We start from the raw sequence: 22419 nt of genomic DNA, 5'->3' as shown, positions 1-22419 counted from the left end.
TCCCTTCACCTTACCCAGAGAAGCTCCATAGATTTTGATCCCATAAACGAACTATTCAATCTTGTCGTTTCCATCGGCATGATCCTGTTATGATCGTTTCACCAAGATACTCGATCCAATTCAACGGATCAGTCAACATAGACATAAACGAAACAACCAATTTGATGAGTTCTCGGTATGATTACATCATGAAATTAACAAGAATTACATTGTGTGTTTGTTTACTCTCTATCTTCGGTTAAACAGGCCAAAAAAAGAGAAACAAGAAAGAGGGAAATAATACGAGCAAAGCCTAGATAGAAGAGGAAACACCATCTCTCTCGTTCTAGATCTTGCTTGCTCTAGAAGCAGCTCTTAAGGTGCCTAAAAACGGGATTAGGTCTTTCTTGCGTTGTACGCTTTTGTACCTAATTATAGCCAAAGAGTCCGCACGTGATGACAAGGCCTATCACGATTTCAAAGTAAGCCATAGTGCTGGCCCAGATCGTGAGTTGGCTGAAGTCCGATATCTCACAACCCTTTTGTTGGTGTCGGATCCCGCACCAAAAGTACGAGACCAACCAAAGATTGCCACGTAATCAGGGTAATGGCCCATAAAGGATGAAGCCCATTGGACCCGTGAGCCGAAGGGATGTTCGAAATGGTTGTTACCATTTCGAGAATCCGAAGTGACTGTACTGTGGCACGAGTTCGATGCAAAAGGCATGGGTAAGTCGGTCCAAGGACACTTGGGCCAAAAGAGGCGAGGCCCATGAAGATCGGAGTCAACTCAAATTCAAACGTTGAGCATTAAAGCCGAAGAATCAAAACGGACACATTTAAGAAGAAATAATTGTGCTTAATTATCCATTTTAATGTCGCTTATCTATGTATAAATATAGAGGCCAATGGCCATGTAAAGGGTATCTTCCTCTCAAGAGAGAAATACAATAGCAATTTTCGTATCAATTTATAAGTTTTTGCATATTCATTTTTGTCCCTCAAGAATAATCTTTCCCACCTAACAAAATACTTGAGTGTGTGAATCCGACATCCACATTTTGGCGCCGTCTGTGGGGAATATCAGGATTCTTGAGTGGTCAGATTTTTTCTTTTCTACATTTCCGAGATAAGCGACAATGTCCGGAGGAGACGCCGTTGAAACGTCATTGGCCGAAACCCTCAAAGCTATGCAGCAAACCATGTCGGACATATCACAAAAGTTCTCGGATGTGGAGAAGGCCGTCGATACGTTGCAAACATCCCAGGTATCTCTTAGCCAAAACGTCAATAATATACAAACTCGTGTTCGCTCTTTAAGTGCAGGAAACCCGGTGGGAACCCGAAGAGGGATATTCAACTCGCCAAGTTCCGCTGCACGAAATGAAACCAGCGGACAAACAACTCCCGGTGCTACAAATAATGTAGCTCAGACGTCGGAAGAAGAGACGCAGCTCGGGGATGAAGAACAACTTGCAGCTCAGTACGAGCAGGAGAACCTCGACCAGTTCGAGACCATGAAGAAGGTTAGCCAGGAATTAAAAGAAATGAAATCAAAATTTCATCAGGCTACAAGTTCGGAGCCAGACATCAATCGAGTCATTGAAGAAGCAAGGCGAACCCCTTTTATCCCGCGAATTGCAAGTTTGAGGATCAAAGATTCCCGGAAGCTCAAGTTGGACCCTTACAGCGGATTGGAGGATCCAAAAAGCTATCTTGCAGCCTTTCTGATCGCTGCGGGAAGAGTCGAGTTGGATGAAGCTGATGAGGATGCAGGCTATTGCAAGCTGTTTTCGGAGAATCTATGTGGCCAAGCTCTAATGTGGTTCACCCAATTAGAGCCGGGTTCGATCAGCAATTTCGACGAACTGTCAGCCGTGTTCTTAAAGCAATATTCTATCCTTATGGATAAAAGCGTTTCGGATGCCGATCTTTGGAACCTGACGCAAGGATCTAATGAGTCACTTCGAGTTTTCATCACCAAATTCAAAGGAGTGCTATCAAAACTCCCAAGAATCTCACAGCAATCAGCTTTATCTGCTCTACGAAAAGGATTGCGACATGATTCAAGGTTTAAAGAAGACTTAATACTTCATAAACCAGATACAATTCAGGATGCACTCTTCCGAGCAAACAATTGGATGGAGGTAGAAGACGAAAAAGAAAGTTTTGCCAAACGGAATAAACAAGAAAAACCGGCAGTCACCGTCCCTACCAAGAAGTTCGAGCCTAGAGAGAGCAAAGGACCAAGGAAGTTTGGGTCTCAACCCTTCAACAATTCCGTCGGGAAGCAATTCCAAGGGAAAGGAAGATCAAACACTTGGGTCCGTGATGAAAGTCTATATTGCGACATTCATAAAGTAACCAGACATTTAACCAAGGATTGCAGCGTTCTTAAAAAGCACCTCGCAGAGCTTTGGGCTAGTGGTGATCTTTCTAAATTCGATATAAAAGATTTTGTGAAGGAATACCACGAAGCAAAGGAAAACTCCAAAGATCAAGATTCCAAAAGACCAAGGTTATCCAACGAGGAAGAACCGAGAAGTTCGAAGGGAAGGATCAATGTGATTCTAGGAGGTTCCAGATTTTGCGGAAATTCAATAAGTTCCATCAAAAAACATAGACGAAATGTCTTACTTAAAGCAAGCTTGAGTGAAGAAATTGATTTTCAAGGTGCTTCAATATCATTTAACGAAGAAGAAACACGGCATCTCGAAAGACCGCATGACGATGCTCTAGTCATTACTCTTGATGTCGCAAACTTCGAAGTATCAAGGATCCTTATAGATACAGGCAGTTCGGTCGACTTGATCTTTTTAAGTACTCTGGAAAAAATGGGAATCAGCCGAGGAGACATAGTAGGACCTCCATCTCCGTTAGTTGCATTCACAAGCGAGTCAGCCATGTCTCTCGGAACAATCAAGCTACCGGTCCTTGCCAAGAAGGTATCGAAGATCGTGGACTTCGTTGTCTTCGATAAGCCCGCAGCTTACAACATCATCCTCGGAACTCCCTGGATTTATCGGATGAAAGCAGTCCCCTCTACATATCATCAATGTATCAAATTTCCAACAACAAATGGGGTGGAAACGATTCGGGGAGATCAAGAAGCTTCGCGGACTTGTTACTTAGCTAGCCACCGTTTGAAGATCCAATAGCAATTAACAAAGCCCGCAAAAGAAGGACTAAGGCAAAAATTTCCTAGTGGGCAGAAGAAAGAGGATGTAGTAGTCGAAGTGGTACTGGAAGAAGACAAGCCGGACCGGAAAATTAGAATTGGAGCAACTTTGACGTGCCAAATAAAAGAAGCTTTGATCGAACTCTTAAGGAAAAACAAAGCATCATTTGCATGGTCAGCAGCGGACATGCCGGGCATAAATCCGAGTATAATCTGTCATGAACTGAACGTAGATCCAAGCTTCAAACCAGTAAAACAAAGAAGAAGAAAGCTTGGAGCGGAGCGTGCAAAAATAGTAAACGACGAGGTGGATAAACTCTTGAAGATAGGGTCCATAAGAGAAGTGCAATATCCGGAGTGGGTAGCAAACACTGTCGTTGTCAAGAAAAAGAATGGGAAAGATAGGGTTTGTATCGATTTTACAGACCTGAATAAAGCATGTCCTAAAGATAGTTTCCCGCTCCCGCATATAGATCGACTTGTAGAGTCCACCGCTGGAAATGAGCTGTTAACGTTCATGGACGCCTTCTCGGGTTATAATCAGATAATGATGAACCCCGAAGATCAAGAAAAGACGTCATTTATCACAGATAGAGGTATCTACTGTTATAAGGTAATGCCTTTTGGTTTGAAAAATGCAGGAGCATCTTACCAACGATTGGTGAACAAAATGTTTCACAATCACCTCGGGAAGACTATGGAAGTCTACATAGATGATATGTTGGTTAAATCATTGAAGAAAGAAGATCATGTCAAACATTTGGAGGAATGTTTTGATATTCTCAATAAATATCAAATGAAGCTGAACCCGGCGAAGTGCACATTTGGAGTCCCATCCGGAGAATTTCTTGGCTATATCGTGACAGAAAGAGGGATTGAGGCCAATCCAAATCAAATTAACGCCTTTCTGAACATGCCATCTCCAAGAAACTTCAAAGAAGTACAACGGTTGACTGGGCGGATTGCGGCTTTGAACCGTTTTATCTCGAGGTCAACAGATAAGTCGTTGCCTTTCTACCAAATTCTAAAAGGGAACAAAGGATTCCTTTGGGATGAGAAGTGTGAAGAAGCTTTTGGGCAGCTTAAGGCATACTTAACCACTCCACCTGTACTGTCCAAACCGGAAGTAGATGAAAAACTTTACTTGTACGTATCAGTTTCAAACCACGCGGTTAGTGGAGTCTTGGTTCGGGAAGACCGTGGGGAGCAGAAACCAATTTACTACGTGAGCAAGTCAATGACGGATCCGGAAACCAGGTACACAATGATGGAAAAGCTTGCACTTGCGGTGGTAACTTCGGCTCGGAAGCTGCGTCCATATTTTCAGTCCCATCCGGTTGAAGTATTAACTAACCAACCACTCCGAACAATACTTCATAGTCCAAGTCAGTCCGGACGTTTGGCGAAATGGGCGGTGGAATTAAGCGAGTATGACATAGAGTTCAAAAGCCGGATCAGTATGAAGGCTCAGGTCTTAGCAGACTTCCTGACCGAACTACCAATACCTGGAACGATAGAGCAACCGGAGAACCAAACTTGGAAATTATACGTAGACGGGTCTTCAACAAAACAAGGATCCGGAGTGGGAATCAAGTTGGAATCTCCAACATCAGAAATTCTAGAACAGTCATTCCGATTGTTATTCAATGCCTCCAACAACGAGGCAGAATACGAAGCCCTTATTGCCGGACTTCGACTAGCGCAAGGAGTTGGAGCTAGAGAAATATTGGTCTATTGCGATTCGCAATTAGTAGTTAACCAATTTAATGGAGATTATGAGGCTAAAGATTCAAGAATGGAAGCATACCTCGAAGTGGTGAAGGATCTATCTAAAAGTTTCTCGAAATTCGAGTTAATCCGCATACCTCGCGGAGAGAATACAACTGCAGATGCACTTGCCGCATTGGCGTCAACATCAGATCCTGAGTTAAAGAGAGTTATTCCAGTAGAGTGCATCTCGGAGCGAAGCATTCAAGACAGCAAGGAAACCCTCGTCGTTACAAGATCTCGAGCAGCGGCACGCGACCGCGGCGAACCAGATATCAAACCGCCTTCAAACAAACGAAGGAAGTCAAAGGGATCAGATACATCTAACAAGGAACCCGTTGTTTTAGCTGAAGAAATGATTCCAGAAACGATGATAGAAACCGAGCCATTACTCGAGGAAAATATTCTTGAACCAAACGAACATCCCGAACCAGAGCCGCGGATATTTCACAAAGTTGACCAAATTCCGGCTAAAGACTGGGGGGCTGACTGGAGGGAGCCAATAAAGCATTACATCATGACAGGTGAGCTCCCAAAGAATAAATGGCAGGCCAGGAAAATGAAAGTCGTTAGCGCGAAATTTTGTCTGTCGAAAGATACGTTATATAGACGAGGTGTCAGTGACCCTTACCTATTATGCATTTTTGGGCCCGAAGTCGAAATCGTCATGAGCGAGGTGCATGAAGGATTATGCGGGAGTCATTCATCAGGAAGAGCTATGGCTTTTAAAGTTAAAAGAATGGGGTATTTTTGGCCCACTATGATCACTGATTGTGTTAAGTTCGCCCAAAGATGCAAGCGCTGTCAACTCCATGCACCATTGATCCATCAACCGTCGGAATTATTCTCCTCCATTTCCGCCCCATACCCGTTTATGAGATGGTCAATGGACATCATTGGACCATTACACAAATCAACTCGAGGTGTACAGTACCTTTTAGTCCTTACGGACTACTTTTCAAAATGGATTGAAGCTGAGGCGTATGTTGGTATCAAGGATTCGGCGGTGAAGACCTTTATTTGGAAAAACATTATATGTCGACATGGAGTTCCGTACGAAATAGTCACTGATAATGGACCACAATTCATTTCACACGAGTTCGATGCCTTTTGTGCGGACTGGGGAATCAAAGTTAGTTATTCTACTCCACGATATCCGCAAGGAAACGGACAAGCTGAAACCGCGAACAAGACAATATTAAGCAATCTCAAGAAACGCTTAAGTCATCTAAAGGGAGGATGGTATGAAGAACTCCAACCCGTCCTGTGGGCCTATCGTACAACCCCTAGGCGACCTACAGGAGAAACTCCATTCTCTTTGGTTTATGGCATGGAGGCGGTAGTACCAGCTGAACTCAACGTGCCCGGACTTCGTCGAACAGAAGCACCGTTAAATGAGGAAGAAAATTCAGCAATGCTTAACGATTCACTAGATACCATAAATGAAAGGCGTGATCAAGCTCTAATTCGGATCCAGAATTACCAACAGGCAGCAGCCCGGTATTACAATTCTAAAGTCAAAAGTAGGCCGTTCTTTGTGGGAGATTACGTATTAAGACGCGTCTTTGACAATAAAAGAGAAGAAGGTGCTGGAAAACTTGGTATTAATTGGGAGGGACCTTACATTATTACCGAGGTGGTTCGAAACGGCGTTTATAGGTTGAAAGACTTAGAAGACAATCCGGTCAAGCGACCTTGGAATGTGATCAACTTAAAGAAGTTTTATGTTTAAAAGCTACATGCATTGTTTATGTACATGAACTACGATTTGGCTTGATCCCGAAATGGGTACGTAGGCAGCTCGAAAACGGGTTCAGCTATTAATAAAATTTTTTGTTTATTAAAGGAAGAAGGTTCGGCTATGCGAACATACAAGAGATTGGAAATAAAGCGTTTATTCAAGAAAAAAGGAGGGCGAAGTGTCCCTCATCGTACACTTTGAACTACGAAATCCTCGTTGACGAGCAGAACACTTCAATTCCTTGACCAGCAAGATCGAGGATTGGCATCATGCAGTCCGGAATTCGAGCAAAATCAGAGATTCCAAGCTCAGTCCACTCTCCGGGGTGAGATTCAAGGATGTGAAGATTTCTTGACACCATAGTAAGCCTGCGTTGCATCCGGTTAATCCTCTTCCGGAGCCTCCTTTTTTCCGAAGTAAGCTTCCGGTGTTGAAGTTCAAGTGCCTCTATGAATGCCGTCGCTGTTCCTTGGTCTCGGATAGGTAGATCCCTGATCAAAGCACATGGGGCTCGGATTTGAGATCTCCAAGAAGCCGCGAAGTGGAGGAGGCTGCCTGTTGGGGGCTCACTTGGAACATCTTCATTCATCATTCCGATTCTGGAGAAGTCGGGCATAGATTCTGAACAGCGTAGATTGAACTCCATGCCTGCTAAAATAAAAAATGGTGAGGAGTAAAGGGGAGTTGAACCTATAATTTATAGGAACCCCATATCCCTAGCAAGCTACGGATTCTATCCAAGGAATGGAATGATTCGCGGAGAGATTTATGCCTTCGAACGGATCCTGCATTAAAAGACGCATCTCGAAGAATATTTGGAAAAGATGGAAAGTAGCAAATATTTCCATAAATAAAAAAGGGCCGAAGCCCATTACGAGTTTTTGTTTTAAAAAAAAAAAAGAAAAGAGTGAAGAAATTGGAGAACATTTATGGGAGAGGCTCAGGAACAGGCTCCCTCATCGCCGGTTTAGTCCTCGAAGTGGACGCCTTGTTTTTGGCATCCACTTCGGAACGATCCCGAAGGCGTTTCCGACAGTCGCTGGCCTCCTCCTCCAAGTCCTCTTCCTCTTCATCGTCGGATGGAGTGACGAAGACAGGGGCGTTCACAGGGCCCGGGACTCCTCTAGCGCGGAGATACATCCGAAGCATCTTCGGGATCTCAGCAACGGAGTCGAAGTTCCGCCACTCCCATTGAAAGGGGTCGCTTTCCAAGGCCCGTATCTTCCTCTCCACTCGAGCGATGCGAGCCTCGAGTGTTTTCCTTTTGAGGCCCAGCCGCTGCCTCTCTTCACATAGGCGACGGTGCTTGTCGGCGACCTAACATAAAAAAAAAGTGAATAATATGAAGCAAAAAGTTTTTAAAACTTTAAATATTTACCTTGTCGATGAAGTCGCAAGCCTCTTTCTTCTCCTTTGATGGGAAGTGAAAGACGGCGTGAGGAAAGAGAACGCCAGCCGGTTCAAATCCGTCGCCGGACAAGAAAAGTGGGCTGCCGGGAGCGATGGGGGCTGCTTCTTCGTTTTCCATCCTTAGAATATTTTTCAAGAGAGATTCTATAGTCATGTTTAATAAAGCCTAGAGGTAGGTAAGCCTTTATTTATAATGATTTAGGGTTTGTCTTGGAAACATAAATTCATTAATGGTAGCGTGCCCAAGTGGTTTAAACCATTTTTGGAAAATCGAGAAAAGGCAATTATTGCATTAAAAGACGAGCCGTTTTCCTTGGGAAAGGAAAGGGCAACCGTCGCATTAACTACAAAAGTTTCTAAGGCTCAAGCCCAACAAGTTCACCGAGTTGACTAAACCCGAAGTGGGGAACTCGCTTTAAGCCGAGCTCAGTTCTCGCATTCTAAAAGAGAAAGGTCTGATCAGCCTAAAAATCTCGAAAGCATTGCCACAAGGCCACAAAAGGTTAAAAGCGGACTTTGCAAACCCGCATTTAATTTTAACCAAACCCCCTTGGGTCACAACCTAGAAAGGTTTAAAAGCCTCCTCAGGCAAATATCTTGTTCAAAAGAAAATAATAATAAAGCCTCCTTAGGCAAAAATAAGTTTGAAATTAAGTCTTAAAATAAAAAGGGACAATCCCCAATTTAAAGTGGACACAGCCACTACGGAGCGATCTCCACCTCGGGCTCCTGCTCAGCAACCAGAGTTTCATTCACCTCCTTGACTGGTGCTTGATCAGATGAAACTCCCTGACCACCCTCCGCGGAACAATCAACCTCCGGAGTAACCTCCGATACCACAGGAGCTACGGGCGGGACAACGCCCTCCGTCTCACTTGAACCTGGAAATAATAATTCCAGTCAGTCAAAGGTACAAGGTAAGAAAAGGTAAGCCTTAGGCGCCAAACGTTACCTGCCCAGTCTAAACCCGATTCGCTTATTGGAGGTGATTCAGTAAAGAATGCCTCGAAGTCAAGCGGGTTGAAGGCCGAAGTAGGAAGAGCTGCCAAGCGACTCCGTTTCTTAGAAAGGTTAGTCGACAGCTCGGTTCTCTCTTGATCCTCGGAGAAATCTGCATCATGGATTTGATCTAGCAGGATCAGGTTGCTCTCGTGCTCCTTGATGTCAGATTCCAAGTCAGACCTAGCCTTCTCAGTCTGCATGAATCGGATGGCCCCTTGGATCAACTCCATCCCGCGTCCCTTGACCTCTTTTCTGGCTCTTGATGCCGACCTCGCCAACTCGGAGTCACGCAATTTGACGATCGCCTTGTACTTCGCGTTGAGCTCGATGAGTTGGTTGTGCAGGGAATCAGCGTTTGATTCGGACTCTTGAAGCCTACCTTGAATACCAGAAAACTCTTCCTGGAGTTTGAAGTTCTGATCGTACTGACCCTGCAGCTCCCCCTTTATCTGCGCAAGCTCGGATGTTAAATTGTCGACTTTGTCCTCCAGATCATGCTTGGAGCCAGCAGAAGAACTGAGTTCGGCCTCAAGGGCGGAGAGTTTCTTTGTCAACATGTCAATCTCCTTCTCCCGGCCAATGACCAACCCTTCGTAATGTTCGATCATGTCGTTAAATTCGCTTTGAGCCTGGCGTTATACATGAACCCGGGATGACGAGTCAGTTCGCAGAATAGCAATACAATAAAAAATATACATGAAAGAAAGCGGAACTAACCCGAGATGAGTGATGCGCGTGAAGCAAATAACGTTCACGAATCGCAGGGCGCCATTTGTTGAAATCTGGCAAGATCGAACCTGAACGGGTCTTGAAGCATCGGAAGACGCTGCCTTCTGTCTCCATAGCTGCGAAGAAGGAAGAATTGTAAAAAATTGGAACTTCAATAAAGACAAAAGTTTAAGAATGAGTAAATCAACAAACCTGAAAGCGATTTGACTTGAGGTACAAGAGCAGGCTTCAGCCTCGAGGGAGCATCTCGAGATTCAGAATCTCCTTTTTTCGGGGATGCGCTCCGGGCAGTCTTTCCACTATCAGGCTGGGAAGAGGAGGACATGTCAACCGGTCGTGGAGGACCCATTGGTTCAGAAGGAGGGGATGACCGAGGTGAGCGGTCAGTCCGGGCCCTTGACTTTTCCCTCTGCGGGGAAGGGTCTCTGCGAGAGGACTTGTCTCTCTTTCGGCGAACCAAATTCTTAATTGGCTCGTTACTAAAATCATCTCGGGAAGGACGAGGTGAATCGCGGCGAGGAGATCGATCCCTCCGAGGAGAACGTGAGTCGCGACGATCGCGACGAGGAGTGAATCTGAAGGAAGCAACAGATCGAGCTCCCTCGGTGCTGCCATCATCAACCAACAAGGTTCTACTGTAGTCCTTCTTGTCTATGGAAGTCGCGAGAAACTTTTTCTTCTCCTCGCAAGCCTCAGCCATCGGCTTGGAAAGCAACTTACGCTTGGCCGCAAGGGCCCGAGATGACATTCCCTGGGTTGAGGGAGGGGGAGGAATTTGGTGAAGGTGACCAGGCGGACTCATCCTGAGTCTGTGGTTAGCTTCTAGGAATCGTTCAAGAGTGAAGGAATTCCAGAGGGTTTCCCCTTCAAGAATTATTTTGAAGAATTCGATGAATTCTTCAGATGGGAGGTTGGAAGCGATGAAAGCTGCGAAATGAAACAACGGTGTTAGTCAATAGAGATAAGGAAACAACCGGGAAAGATACGGGCAACCTAGTCACTACCGGGTTTCGCAGACCACTTCGAAGGGAGAAAATCAGCGAGATTTCCAATCGAAGCGGGGGTTTTCTTAATTAGAAACCAAGGATGATGCCAATTTTCATCCTTGTTCGGAAGATGTGAAATGATGTTCCTGTTGGCATTAGGATATGCTGAGAAATATCCCGTTTTCTTCGATGAACTTCTCACGCTCAGAAGCTCATTAAGTTCGGCGACTCCGATAACATAACCGGCCTCCGCCGCGACCGTTATAATTCCAAGAATAGTACGGAGAAGATTGGGGGTTAACTGAGGAAGAGCGATCTCAAGAGCCGCTAGATATAAAATTAGGGCTTCGGGAAGAGGAAAGGTCAGCCCGCAACCTTTGAAATAAATTTCATACACACAGAAGTAACCATCACGATGGTTCTCTGGGGATTCTGTGGGGGAAGCTATTTGTGCTTCCGCCATAATTTCCGGCGGAATCCGGCAAAGCTCTTTCAACCGCTCGAGGGATTGAAGAGTACAAGTGGACCTATAGTGCGGACCGGCAATGTCACCTGGGCGGGTGCACTCGTCGTTACTAGAACGCCTCTCGTCGAAGGACGGAGACTCGGGTCTATCGGAATCAGAAGTCATTGGGAAGAAAGAAAAATTCAAGATCCGGCGAAGAAGGGTTTTGGTGAAGAAACGAAGAGAGAGGTTTTGATTAAAGTACAAAAGTAAAAGAAGAGAGTAATGGTGAAAAGAAGTTACCTCAAGCTAATGATGAAACCGCCTCGGAAGTCGTGTGGGTAGTGGGAAGGTTTTTTCCCGTTTTAATAGTAATTAATCAATATACGGTCATAATGATGACAGATGTCACTCGGTTAAAAATGGCTATTGCCGAAATTAAAGGAGTGATGTGATTTTCGGCGGGAAATCATAAAGATTCTCGAGCGCAATCTTTGGCCACTTGAGCATTTAAAGTCCTCCGAATTGGAATAGCACTTCGAAGAACTTGGGGGGCTAATTGTTGGTGTCGGATCCCGCACCAAAAGTACGAGACCAACCAAAGATTGCCACGTAATCAGGGTAATGGCCCATAAAGGATGAAGCCCATTGGACCCGTGAGCCGAAGGGATGTTCGAAATGGTTGTTACCATTTCGAGAATCCGAAGTGACTGTACTGTGGCACGAGTTCGATGCAAAAGGCATGGGTAAGTCGGTCCAAGGACACTTGGGCCAAAAGAGGCGAGGCCCATGAAGATCGGAGTCAACTCAAATTCAAACGTTGAGCATTAAAGCCGAAGAATCAAAACGGACACATTTAAGAAGAAATAATTGTGCTTAATTATCCATTTTAATGTCGCTTATCTATGTATAAATATAGAGGCCAATGGCCATGTAAAGGGTATCTTCCTCTCAAGAGAGAAATACAATAGCAATTTTCGTATCAATTTATAAGTTTTTGCATATTCATTTTTGTCCCTCAAGAATAATCTTTCCCACCTAACAAAATACTTGAGTGTGTGAATCCGACATCCACACCTTTCATCAAACTAAAAAGTCGCCAACCACAATTCATCATATCAATCTTTCGGGATCCAAAAATGTATAACATCCGAGGATTAGCTTTCCGATGCACCAAGCCTTGTAGTCTTGAAGTTAGCTCAACACCGTTTCTCAAATTTTAGAAAGTAAAGGTAATTATATAGTTTTTGTCTTTAATTGGTTTTGGCATGGAAGAAGTTATAGTTCCCGTCACCAGCTTGCAGCCATTATACTCGACTTTTGGTTTTGTAATAGTCTTCTTCTATTCTACAAGCATGATCACCAATGTAAGAAGAATATTCAAGATCATCATCATGAGTAGATGAGGATATATCTCCTTAGGATTCACTTCCATTACATCTGTTTGGCATTTACATGTTCGGATACTAGCAATCATGACTCCATAGGTTACATCTTGATAATGTAGATGCCCATATTTGTTTACTCATGCAACCAGAAAATAGTTCTTTAGGATCCGAACTCTGGTCACTAGTCACTAGACCACGTTTTAGGGGTAGACATAGTTTAGAGTCAATAACCAAGAAGGCATACGTGTTTCTTTCCAACCGAAAAGAATAAATCTCACCTTCAAACAATGCAGCTCAGTTCCATCTCTCTCATATATGTAAGCATACACCTATCAAAATTCGACGAGACAAGATATTAGACCAAGAACCCTCCAAAAGAAAAGGCGTACAAAAGGTGATGTTGTTAGCACTAATTATATATACTTCTTCTGGCCAGCTGTGAAGAAATGTTCATTGTGCAGGAATGCAACATCGCAAACTGTTTCTCTTATATGCAGATATCATCAATTGGTGTTGAGAACCAAACCAAATTTCACAAATAACAAGCACTTATAAAGGTTATAACAAATTAGAAAATCAGACATGAATCTTTTTAATTAAGATAATCTAATATTGGTTCATTCTTAGAATCCACTTAAACAGACGAGAAAAAAAAGGGATAGTAGAAGAAAGGACAATAACAATAATAATCACCAGTTTCATAACCTGACGGCACGTGCACCATATCCTGTTGTAATTTCTTAGCTACACTTAAAATTGAATACATCATCTGGATATTCAAACAAAGAGAATTTAGAGTATTCTGATATTGGCTCATTCTTAAAATCCTCTTAAAAAATTAATAACAATCACACATTCTTCTGTCAATACAACAAAAGAAGGAGAGAGTTAATCCAAGTGAATTCTGGTAGCAACCACGCACATAGCTAAGAAGTTAGCAGAAGATTTCTGGCTTCAATAGTGCTTGCAACCATTAGTGATGTCTGCAAAATAATGAAATAATACTCAAATTCAAAAATGATATGCATAATTCTTAAGTATTTCCCTAATGATGGATACTGTTTAAGTATTGCCCATCCTGAAGAGGCCGTTTATCATGCCCGTAATGGTATCAACGTAGTCAAATCTCTTTGCACTACAATGTAGAGCCTCCACAAACATAAGAAAAACAAAGGGCCAAAAAGTATAAAAATAGGGAAGAAGACTTATAGTATTTCCACGGATGGTGGTAGCTACAACATTAGGCCCTGCCATCAAGAGGGCATTGCAAGACTCCAGGTCGCCATATAGGAAAGCCCAATGAAGCGGAGTCTGCGCCTTCAGAATTGCAGCATTGATATCAGCTGCTCATGCGACGAGCAACATTAGCAAAAATGGTTAACTAATGGTAGTACAAAAATCCAATTTAAAACAGCTAGAAGAAAGTGAACCTACCTCTCTACACATAGAAATGATTGTCGAAATTGGCACAAGCCATGTAGAGAGCTGTGCCACTGAATTCATTCACAACATTCACATCAGCACGTCTCTAAAGAAAAAGTTGTAACCAAAAACAGAATAGAGATCATAGATTCTTTTTATTTCAAAAAATTATAGAGATTCTTTGTGGGGAAAAACTAAACTAACATAAAGGCATTCTATGCGGAGGCTAAAACATGTAAGCATGTGTGTTTCTATAAACTTACACGAGAAAACTAATCCAAAAATCCGTAATTATGAACATTATGTGCACAATGTGTAACGTGTCATCATCCGGCTAATGTGAACATATAAATTTTTGATGTAATTATAGTTTCAATTAGACTTCAATTAAAAATGTACTAAGCCGCGAGTGGCATATACATCAATTTGTTTTTAAAAATTAAGGATTAAATATACTAGTAAAGTAGTAATCCAAAACTTAAAATTGTATAAGAGTGGTCAAAAGTTAAGACTCTACAAACTCTCTAATACCCTCATAAAAAATCTCTATTCAACCTAACACAAATTACTCAAACATCAATGTTTATTCTATTTACAACATATTTAATTTAAATATGAATCTTCAAGTACATCTTACTGGTTACTTTATTGTGTTTACATGACTCATGATCCACATATCAAAGTGTTGTAATCCCATCTAAAATTACCTCGCAAAAAAATAAACTTAAGAAAATTTCTACTTGGATACAAAACCTAACGAAAAATTTGTCAATATAAAAAGATAAAAATCCGACACTCTCGTACCAAGTAGATGATGGTCAATGTAGTGACCATCTCGCAGCCTGATAGCTATAGATGTTGAAGCATCAGGAACTAATCCGTTTGGTTCACTAGGTTTTTGTTCGTGACAATTTGTAATATAAAAGTTTTAGAGCTCATTGTTATATAATTTAGCTATTTATTTTGGTTTATATTAAAATACTAATATGTTTTTTAAACAAACTACAATTTATCTTCTAATTCATATTATCGTATGTCTTGGTATTGTACGTGCTGCTTTAATCTTAATATATTTTTAAAAAAAAATTAATTTGGTTCTTTAAATTTGTAATATTAGTCAAGCATGGATAATACCGTAGTAGAAATAGAAATTATCAGTCAAGCATGAAACTTTCGAATAAAATTGTTGACAAACGATAACCAAGAAACATTCATCAGTCACTTATCAATATTATTATGAAATATTCGAATAAATTATTGCTCATCAAACACTTTCAACACTTGAACATGTTGCTCATCGTCAACCACAAGAGCTTGGCCATCAAGAAGCCCTTCCTACTCTCTCTTCTTTACTTGGGAATATCAAAGATTCTAAGATCATCCAAGAGAAAATTTGCAGAATTGTTACTCGCATTACGAACAAAATGGAGTCTCATCAAGTAAGTTCCTTATCAATAATACCTACTACTGCTCATAACTGGTTTTATTTTATTTTGCAACTGCATGAAGTAATTGCATCTGGCATCATGAGGTTTGTTATTCGCATGACGAAACATGGTAATTTGGAAACATAAGCATTAGCCGTTACTGCTGTTGGTGGTAACCTTAACGAGAGAAATGTTGGCGGCATCACGTCGCTTGTGGAGGAGGGTTGCATTAAAAGACTGGTCGGTATTCTTCAATGTCCCGTGTAAAAAACGAATCTGTTCGAAGTGCGTTGTCTGCATTAGACGATATCCTCGCATCAGATGACCGTGACCTCTATGATTTTAATCCCCATGCAGCAAAGCTTCATTGGTGTTCTGGGAAGGGAGTTCTGTGTAGTCTCGTTGTAGAGACTCATGATTACCAATTCATAGATGAAGCTAGAGAACCATCAATAAGTATCTTGGCCCTTTTTTATTTCGACGAATATGGATGCTAGATGACTTATTTTAAAGAATGAAAGTGTCTTGAATGCTTTCAACTCGTAGATCCTCCAAGTTGCTTGTATGTCAAACTAGACAATTCCTAATTAGTCTTCTTTTTATTGTTTGGATTTACATTAAAAAAACAATATCGTTTAGATTTTGTTTTCACTAAACATTTGTTAAAACGGGTCAAATCTAATTCTTCATCCAGTAGTTGATTACACTATGGATTATCAAATCTATTATCTTCATCCAGATGTTAGGGCCAACATCGATCGTCATTTTTTTATAATGGTTAAATAACAAAATACTTCTCGATCTATTGTATATTAGGAATTCAATCCGAATATACAAATAACTATGATCTTTGGGAAAGTAATATTATTCGTAATAAAAACAAATAATTTATGATTTCTTTGGAAAGTAATGATGGTAGAGGATAAATGTTGTTGGTTGTAACATATTATTTAATTGGGATTTTAATTAGATGTTGTGTGGATAAATGTTGTTGGTTGTAAGTTGTAACATATTAGTTAATTGGGATTTTAATTAGATGTTGTGTTTTTATAAGATTTTATCGAGGAATAATTTACCCAATAACCAAAACTGAGTCCAAAATTATAGAAAAGTTGGTAAATTAAACAAGTAACTATAACAAAATTGGAAAGAGAAAAATAACCATAAGCCTGGTTTCTTTTTCTATTTAGAAAAATGTATAGCATAATGATATGTGTGTTTATATAAACTTACATGAGAAAACTAATCCAAAAATCCATAATTATGAACATTGTGTGCACAATGTGTAACGCGCCATCATCCGACCAATGTGAACCTTTGATGTAATTATAGTTTCAATTAGAGTTCAATTTTAAATGTACTAAGCCGCGAGTGACATATACATCAATTAGTTTTGAAAATTAAGGACTAAATATATTATGGACTAAAATATGAAAGTATAAACTTCTAACGACAATGATTAGTAATCCAAAACTTAAAAATTGTATAAGAGTGGTCAAGAGTTAAGACTCTACAAACTCTCTAATACCTTAATCGAAAATCTCTATTCAACCTAACACAAATTACTCAAACATCAATGTTCATTCCATTTACTACAATATAAAGTATGAATCTTCAAGTACATCCAACTGGTTACTTTATTGTGTTTACATGACTCATAATTCATATATCAAAGTGTCATGATCCCATCTGAGATTACCTCGCAAAAATCAATCTTAGAAAATCTCTAGTCGAATACGAAACCTAACAAAAAATTTGTCAATACAAAAAGACAAAAATTCGACACTCTCGTACCAAGTAGATGATGGTCAATGTAGTGACCATCTCGCAGCTTGATAGCTATAGATGTTGAAGCATTGGAAACTAATCCATTAGGTTCACTAGGTTTTTTGTCCGTGAGAATTTTGTATTATAAATTTTTTAGAGCTCATTATTAGATAATTTAGCTCTTTATTTTAGTTTATGTTAAGATACTAATATGTTTTTTAACAAACTACAATTTGTCTCCTAATGCATAATATTGTATGCCTTGGTGTATGTGATGTTCTACTCTTAAATCTTAACTAGATAACAACCCGCACGATATGCAGGATGAAGTGATTCAAGTAAAATTATTATGATTAAAATTATTATCCGGGATCCAAGATCCGTTTGTGTAAAACGAAACATGTTACAAATTTTTTTTTGTTTTATTCAAATTTGGGACTATTTCATATAAGAATCTGCTAAAGAAAATTTATATAAATGTATATAAAGAAAAATATAAATATAAAAATATAGTAATATAAGATAAACAAAAAGTGTATGTTTTTAATTATTAATGAGATATATGGATGTATGAGACTAATGGCAAATTTTGTAAATAATCTAATAAATTTTGGGTAATTATCTAATTAGAAGCCAAATCATTGTGAGAGCGACATATTAGCATGGTTATCTTGTTAATAACACATGATGATAAGTTTTTTTTTAAAATGTTTCTCTATCAATATATAGGGGATATATTTGTAAAAACAAAAAAAAAAACTAAATTTAGTTCTTAAATTTGTTATTATTAGTTAAGAATGGATAGTACCGTGGTAGATATAGTAATTATCAGTCAAGCATAAAACATTCGAATAAAATCGTTGACACATATAACCAAAAAACATTCATGAAAAAGTCACTTATCAATATTATCATGAAACATTCGAATAAATCATTGACACAATGTTTACTTATTTCATTCTACATACACAATGACACACCGTAGCATAATTAATGTCAATGATACAAAAACACCATAAAATAAAATAACGATCCAAACAAACATTAACACGCTTAAACGATAACCGCATAAAATAATTCCTTCAATCCTCCGTTAAACTAACGGCGTGATCAAACCACACTTCTTCATTTCCCATTTCACCTTCTCAATCTCATCCTCCGGTAACGTCACCGTCACAACTCTCTCCTCCTCCACAACCCCCGGTAAAACCACCACAGCTCCGTCGTCACCAATCCCCTGAACATTACAATAAACCGATTCCGGTGACTTTCCCATAACTTTCGCCTCATAAAAATCAACTTCACTCATATCCACAAACGTCAAATTCGCTCCGTAAACAATAAAATCCGAAACATCATCAACAATATCATCGATCCCAAACCTCTCATCTCTCGCTTCACCGATTGCTTTCACAATCTCCTCCAGACTCGCCTCCGCCACCGAGAAATCGACGTGAACGGAACTTATCATCTGACCATTTCTCACCGCTCTAGGCTTCAACTCCTTCGGATCCAATCTGATAACCGTAATCGTCACCGGAGCTGATTCTCCCCTCGCCGTCGCAACACATTTCCATATAATTCCAGCGAGAATCTTGAATTCGTCGTCTCCGTTCGCCGGAAAATGTGATTTGAGATCGTTAACCGTTAAATTGAAGGAGAATGTTGTCATTTTGCTGTTATTCGGAGCGACCCAGAGATCTCCAACCGGGTCAACCCGTTTGATTGAATTGGGTTTTTTGACCGTTGAGTTCGGGTTTTGACAGACTCTTTCTGTATCAGAGGTTTTGGGGGAGTAGATCTTCTCACCAGCAAAGGCTTGAGCCCATAAGTTGAAGAAATGAGAAAGAGAGAATGGATCTCCCATGGCATGAGCCCAGCTTAAGCCCAAAGCTAATCCACCGCAGCTAAACCGGGTCATCTACGCCAACATAACCGAATTCAACCGATTTTCTATGTGTGGACTTCTCAATTTGTTCTTTTTTTGGCATTTTATGTACTTTACGTAAATTAGTAGACATATCACACATATATATATATATATACGTACCTGAATATAGAGCAAAGGAGAGAATGCTAATTCCGGTCCAACTGGTTGATGGTAAACCAGAGCCTCATCAACGGACCGGTCCGGTACATGGAGCCACTCCTCCACAGTGAGATCACAATGACTTTCCACGAAACGTGTGCCACAGTCGTTACACTTTATGTACGGACGTCCCGAATCGTGTCGCCTGAACCTGCCAATGATACATGGGATCTGGTCGAACACTGAAAACAAAGGCGTCTTCACGTGCATCACGGTCAAGTCACGTGCTGTCTCGGCCGAGTAAATGTAAACCGCCTTAAGGTAGTGAAGCTTCATGGCGAGGTCTAAACCGGTGGGTTCGTGGGTCGTATCGGTCTCTGAGGGTTGAGACGCACTCACAGTCGATAAGCGGAAGCCATGAACCGGACCGCTTCCCTCTTCTTGAACTCGACCCATGGTTATGAGACAAAAGATCGAAGAGAAATATTGGCAAAGATGATGATTCTGAGTGATCTTTTGTTCTAGTCTACATAGTGATATATATAGAAAAAAATTTGTAATTTAAAAGATTTTTTTTCAAATTTGTTTATGTTCGGCTACGTGTCTCTCTCTCTTTCGCCCTTGTTATATATATAGATTTGTGACTATAATCTACTCACGTTTGCATAATATTATAATAGAGACAATAGGTGTTTGCGTCACCACTAGGTGAACGTGACCCATTCTTAATTGTTTTTTCCTAGAAAAGGCTACATAACCAACGGCATTGTTGTATAAAGATGTGTTGGAAAACCATTGTTGTATATATCATGTGAAAATATATATACAAAAGGTTTTAGTTATGACTTATGAGATATGAACGTATATCATGTGATCTGTACCAACAACTTAGAAAGGATATTGAACCAATGACTTAAATATGAGCAATTATTTTTAATAATCAACTGATTTTTCTTGTACTTTATAGTTCACCAATGATTGAAAGTACGTACTAGGTTTAATTAGGGATTAGATATGCACGTTGGAAACAAAATTGTGGACATATTTACGTTCAAAAGCTTTATTTTTCAGTTAACATATATATGTCGATGGGGCCTGCTGGTTCTAGTCCTGCTAACAGTGCCATTGTTTTTGTTTGCAGAATTCGGCGAATTATCATGAGACATGGCGAAGCTTAGATAGATAGGTATGGTTATCTTGATAAGTTCCGGATCGGAAACACTCATCTTTTTCGTTGAGTGACTTTCCCAAACGTAGAACATTCGCAAGTTTGGATCTATCCAACCCAACTTCACACCAAACGACACTCATGAGTCATCTTGAAATGAATCATGATTAAAAAGAAAGTGGTATTAAACAAGCTTGAAAACGTTACATGCCTTAAGGCAATGTCAATTAGAATTAAGGTTAGGTCTCAGCTCCAATTGTAAACGTAAAACGTTATATGTCTCTTATAATTTGTCATTATATTTGTCTAGCTAGAACTTGTGGTTGCAGCTTTCGAACCTTGGACCATCTTTATTGGGAGGTGCTTAACTTGGTGCTTAACTTGGTTCTTAGCTCAAAAGAGATTACAACTAAAGGTTTAATTGATGATTTTGCTAAAGAATGACTCTTAGCTAAGAATCAAAAATTAGGCTAAGAACCAAAAAAATTACTAAGAACCAAAACTAATCATCTCCCAATAATGTTGCTCTTACCTTTAGTATTGTGGTTCGTCTAGGCCTATGTATATTTATGTTGATTTGATTACTACTTTTGCTCTAATTAAATACGTTTTAAAAATTGTTGCGATTGCAAATGTAAATGACATGATGGTGAGAGAGAGTATATAATATACTCATTTTTATACAACAAAAAAAAAAACACTTTTAAAAAACATGTTAAAAATAATAATACTATCACATACTTTAAACCATCCGAATTACAGATCCTGGATCATATACTAGTGTTTTTCAGTATCAATATCACCATTGGTCTTATTCAAATAAATTAAGCAACCGTAAGCCAGATCCAAGTGTACGAACAAGCCACTCTATGACTTCAACATTTATTACAATTCTACCTAGTTAAGATCCATTATATATATATATATATATATATATATATAAACCTATATGGTTTATTTTGTATATATATAAAAGCCATTATATATATATATATATATATATATATAAACCTATATGGTTTATTTTCTAAGTTCATCTTCCAAGAGCCAAAAGGTTACCAAACTGGAAAAGTAAATGTGATTTAATTCGTTCTAATATATAGTTGATATGTGATCATTGTTGAGAATATTAATGGTCATGAAATATTAGTATAAGATTGTGATTTGTGTGACTTATGTACTTCTTTACATTAGTTTGGTCCCAACTCCAATATCTTTTGACAGCTCAACTGCAGTGAATGACCCAACCCAACCAAATTTCACGTACGTTAGGTTTGTATGTTGGGAATCACATAAACTTTTTGTTGAACATCTATAAAATAATGTCTGGTAATGTAAGTTTTATTTTGATCCCGTGTCGGTAGCAAAGCCGGCCTGAGAATTTAGTGGCTTCACGAAAAGAAACATAATATAATTGACCCATTAAATATTGATTTATCCAAATTTTCTTCAAAAAATAATAAGAAAACAAATCAGGATCGAATCCTGAACATCCAAAACTAAGCAATTGATATTATCAGCAGAACTGCTGGATTTTTCTCTCTAAATTATTACATACATCAAAACCCCTAAACTCAATGTTTGGCCCACTTATGCTTACGGGACGACTTGAGGAGCTCATAAGAGGGGACATAACCAAATCTTCGGTTCAAGTCTTATATATATAACCTAAGAAAATTATGGACCGATGTCGGGAAAACGGCATATTCCCCCCTGAACTAAGCTGCTTTATCGCTTTCATACACAGAACTTTCTTTTGTGCTTATACCTACATGAACTCAAGTTTAATTTGAAATTACAACACATACTTTACAAATCCGGTGAAAACCCTCAAATCGTTAGACGGTGTTACTGTTCCGTTAACGGATGCTGACGAGGACGACACGTGTTCATTTTAAACGACTGTGTTTTGGTCCAGCTGGACTCTCATTAGACAACGAGACAAAACGACGTCGTTTTGATTTGCACAAACGACGTCGTT

General features: G+C 39.9%; 1 protein-coding gene across 1 annotated transcript; it reads right to left on the bottom strand.

Annotated features, from left to right (window-relative positions):
• Nucleotides 1–18111: 18111 nt before the first annotated feature.
• LOC9321668 (protein ECERIFERUM 26-like) lies at nucleotides 18112–19800 on the bottom strand. Its single transcript, XM_002883420.2, has 2 exons — nucleotides 19292–19800; nucleotides 18112–19162 (listed from the first exon to the last, which is right to left on the bottom strand). The coding sequence occupies exons 1-2, from the start codon at nucleotides 19724–19726 to the stop codon at nucleotides 18335–18337; spliced, it is 1263 nt and encodes a 420-aa protein (XP_002883466.1). The 5' UTR covers nucleotides 19727–19800; the 3' UTR covers nucleotides 18112–18334.
• Between the last annotated feature and the right edge of the window lie 2619 nt (nucleotides 19801–22419).

Source organism: Arabidopsis lyrata, assembly GCF_000004255.2.
Source record: "Arabidopsis lyrata subsp. lyrata unplaced genomic scaffold ARALYscaffold_3, whole genome shotgun sequence".
Taxonomy (NCBI): domain Eukaryota; kingdom Viridiplantae; phylum Streptophyta; class Magnoliopsida; order Brassicales; family Brassicaceae; genus Arabidopsis; species Arabidopsis lyrata.
Note: the sequence above shows the minus strand (reverse complement) of the source record. Positions and strands in the feature narration are given on the sequence as shown.

Bases quoted from the DNA above. Each gene is read 5' to 3' on its own strand.
- LOC9321668 (XM_002883420.2), bottom strand. From the start codon at position 19,726: ATGGGTCGAGTTCAAGAAGAGGGAAGCGGTCCGGTTCATGGCTTCCGC. The intron at 19,163-19,291 runs GTACGTATATAT...ATGTTGGCGTAG, and splicing joins CTCCTTTGCTCTATATTCAG to ATGACCCGGTTTAGCTGCGG.